This window comes from Dichomitus squalens (assembly GCF_000275845.1).
Source record: "Dichomitus squalens LYAD-421 SS1 unplaced genomic scaffold DICSQscaffold_14, whole genome shotgun sequence".
NCBI classification, from domain to species: Eukaryota; Fungi; Basidiomycota; class Agaricomycetes; order Polyporales; family Polyporaceae; genus Dichomitus; species Dichomitus squalens.
This window is the reverse complement of record NW_006766896.1, coordinates 70,373-74,207: the sequence shown is the minus strand read 5'-3', so window position 1 is coordinate 74,207 and position 3,835 is coordinate 70,373. Positions and strand designations below refer to the sequence as shown.

The following is a 3,835-nucleotide window of genomic DNA, read 5'->3' as shown; positions in this document are numbered from 1 at the left end:
TGCTTGATGACCCGCGGATGACGAACAGCACGTTCATCGAGGGGTACTCTACGAGCGGAGAGCTGCATTATGCGCCGTACACGAACGATCCGCGGATCTCGCACGCACATGGGTGGGAACGGGGGCCTACGAGCTCGCTCACGGTCAGTGATTCCGGCTTTGTCTTATCGCCTCACTGAAAACCGATTGCTTCTGTGCAGACATATGTCGGCGGCATCCAGCTTGTGAGCGCGGCGGGAGCTACGTGGGCGATCGTGCCTCAGGTGGGCGACTTGACGCACGTCGATGCCGGGTTCTCGACCACTCTCGGTCGCTTCTCGTCGAAGTGGTTCACGGACGGATCTGTCTTTCGGCTTGAGATCAGCACGCCGAAGGGGACGACGGGCACTGTCGGTATACCCTTCCCGGGCAACCGTACGACAGCTACCCTGATCCGCGCAGATCGACCAGGCGTACGCGTGACCGCGGACGACTTGGGGAGGTATTGGATCACGGACCTGGCTGGTGGAGATCATCAGTTCGTTGTGGTTGGGTGGTGAAATCCGTATCCATTCTGAGTCGATGATGTTTATCGAGTCGCTGGAAATTCAAACCCTGCGGCATCACAACGAAATGTCAATCGCCACTTGGCTAACATTGAGCACCTTCCTGCAGGCGTCCGGTCCTCGTCTGTACTTACTCTGTGCCTCCCGGTATGCTGACCCGGAACTGATGGCCGTTGACATGGCGACTGAATTGCGACTTCGCGACTGTCCTCACTGACTGCTTTACAATGCCGAGCCCACGCAGACCCTCCTTGTACTCATTCTGCTAATTGTTCCTCTCCCATTTTAGATCCCAGGATGCAGCGCCGAGGAGTCCGGTATGAAACCGAAGCTAAACACGTGCTGCATGTTTTGCAGACGTTTGCAGACGTGACTATGTGCGTCGTCATGCGCCTGAAGGCACGCTACCTTGGTACACTCCTTTTCAGGACGACGATTAGTACAGCCAGTGCCGATGTGCCGATGTGAACCTTCCATTCCGCATGGGACCGTGGACGACATTCCCGTATCCTTCCTTCCGTCTTTACCGCTCATTGAGACGCCAAACGTTAATACAATAGGGTCCGTCTTTCTCACTGTGATCTACTGAGCTGCGGCCCTCACATATATAATCGGACGCTGGCGAGTCGGAGCCCAACCTCCAGCTACGAGATAACATAGACCGTGCGTATACATTCCCAGGCCCCGAGTCTGTCCTCGATTCCGCCATGACCACTGCTACGCGTCGCTCGTTGACCGACGTCCCGGACATCCTCTATAATGTATTTTCCCACTTCGACGTGCACGCTGTGTGGTACAACGATAATAGATCTGCCGCACTCTATGATTCTCGTCGATCCCTGGCGATGGCCGCGAGGACTTGTCGGGCCTTCACAGATCCAGCTCTGAAGATGCTTTGGAGCAGTCTTCCAGATGACCAGCCTCTTTCCGATCTCCTTTGTACTCTTGGAATCGCGACGAGAGAACGAGACTTGGACTATCAGTCACGCCATGACGAGGACAAACCCCAACGATATCGGCTGCCACCCACAGACGATGTTGGAGGATACCCGGATTTCGATGCTATAGACGCATATGAGCGCCGTTGGAAACGAGCAAGAGGATATGATGTCAATTATGTGCGTGTTGCGGGGCAGCAAACGATGTCATATACTGACTCGCACTTGCCTAGTCCATCTCCACTCCTGGTGATCCCCGTACACACGCCCATTGGGATCGCTTCGTCGAGTATGCATCCCGCGTCCGTGCCGTTGCGCTTTTCATCTTTGACGGTCCCAAGTGGTCAAGGCTCTGGGATGAGTTACAGTCTGCAGCAGGTGGTATCACAATCCTGCCGATGCTCTACACTGTTTCATTCTGCGAGATCGGACCCAGGCGAGCTCTGACGCCCGGAATCTTTGCTCTCCTCCCCCCTTCTGTGGGCAAACTCCGCCTTCCATTGCCCCCTTCCCGCCTTGATTCATCAGTGGTACGGAAATACTTCCCCCATATTCGCCACATGGACGTGCAGCCCGAGTGTGGCGTTGAAGACCTCCGGATGCTGGCTGGGTTTCCTACATTGCGGTGCCTCTCCATCTCGCTATCCTTTGGCATCCCTTCTCCGAACCTGGCCCTTCCAGCCCTTCCGGTTTTGGGCACACTGGCGATGGAAGGTTCATGGACGGACCTCACTACGCTGCTGAACAGCGCGCATCTTCCGTCGCTACACACGCTCTCCGTAGCAGGTTGGGAAGGTGAAGATAACGCTCCCAAGCTCGCCATGGATGTCAAACAGTGTTTCCACGCCATCTCCCGTTACAAGTCCATCACCAATCTGTCGATATACACAACATATACCCCTCAGCACCAATACGGCTGCGTCGAGGATGATATTCCTGAGGTGCATGGTACCTTCGATGGAGACCTCCTGGACACCATGCGCCCTTTGCTTTCCCTCCGTTCCCTCCGATATCTCGCGACCAGGCTCCCAGACTACCTGGTGGGGACCGAATCCGATCTATCTTTGATGGCAGATGCGTGGCCTGACCTCGTCGAGCTCCATCTTATCATCTGGGTATATCAAGGTTGGAGCAGAGCCTATATTCCGCGCCCAGAACGTCCCTACGGCGGTCGACTGGAGGGCATCGCGCATTTCGCCGGCAAGTGCCCCCGGCTCCGTGTTCTACATCTCCCTGCGATGGAGATAGCGGAGGAGTCTCTTGGAGCTGTCGAGTTCCCCAGCGAGACTCATGACCTACAAACGCTCGTCATTGAGAAGGTGCTGTTCCCCTATGGAAGGGCGGACCTGGCGGGGCAGATATCGGAACTCGTCCGACGTGTCTTTCCTCGAGTAGCGTCAGCATTTGAACAAGATCAGATCAGATTCGGAAAGGAGGAGTTCTATTTTTCCGAGGACGATGACTCCGACCCTGGGGAGGAGGAGGGGAAGGAGGAGGAACAGGAGACTTGGGGCTTCGTGAAAGGTGCTTCTGGTCGATTTGATGACTGTACTAAGCATATGTGGCTTAGGTGGAGAGTCGCCCGGTGACGTATGGTCGATATATGCTGTCTAGAGAAGCAGGCCCCTAGACACTGGCAGAAAGAAATATGTAACGTCGTTGACCTTCTCATACTGCTGCGCTGGTAATCCACGGATGTTCTTATGTCGCTGCATGGGAACGCGGGCGAACACGAGCTCTTGGAATCATTTATCAGAGGAAAGTTGAACAATCATGAAGCCTGTCAAGTTTCAACGTCTTCGTTCGCGAGGGCCACTCGCATGTAGCGCCAGCATTCGCTTACATAACATTGCCGGCTTGGCGCAATCCTCTTTCTCCCGCGGTGATCAAGCTCCGCCGAAATGGAGTCGCCTGACGGGCATTCACATGTGGACTTCGCCTCTTCGAGTCATTGCTCTGCTAACCAGGAGCGACACAGGTTTAGCCTGCCTCATGGAACCAACCACATCGCAGCCTTGAGGCTCAATGAATCGAGTCCTCCCTCATGAGATCCAGTGCGCGATGCGCCTGCCATGCTAAGCCCTTCCAGTATGCCTAGATCGAATCGTAATCCACCCAGTTCGTCTCGTGTTGCTATCAGTGAGTGTTCTCCTGCAGGCAGCCACTGGCACCCAGCGGCTTGCTAAACAGCTCTCGCTTCATGTGTGTGCTAGAAGAGTCTTAAATAACAAATCACAACACCAGGCTGCGGCCCTGGGTCCAGCGGTCCTACGGAACACTCGGGCCGCAGCGCTCCATAGAACGACTTTTGCTGTGCGTGTACAGTTCTGCCTCATCCCCCCCATCAGGATG

The 3,835-nt window shown here is 55.3% G+C and overlaps 1 protein-coding gene across 1 annotated transcript; it reads left to right on the top strand.

Moving 5' to 3' along the window:
* Positions 1-17: 17 nt before the first annotated feature.
* Positions 18-539, top strand: DICSQDRAFT_170100 (uncharacterized protein; the record flags this gene model as incomplete). Its single annotated transcript, XM_007365720.1, has 2 exons — positions 18-143; positions 201-539. The coding sequence occupies 2 exons, from the start codon at positions 18-20 to the stop codon at positions 537-539; spliced, it is 465 nt and encodes a 154-aa protein (XP_007365782.1).
* Between the last annotated feature and the right edge of the window lie 3,296 nt (positions 540-3,835).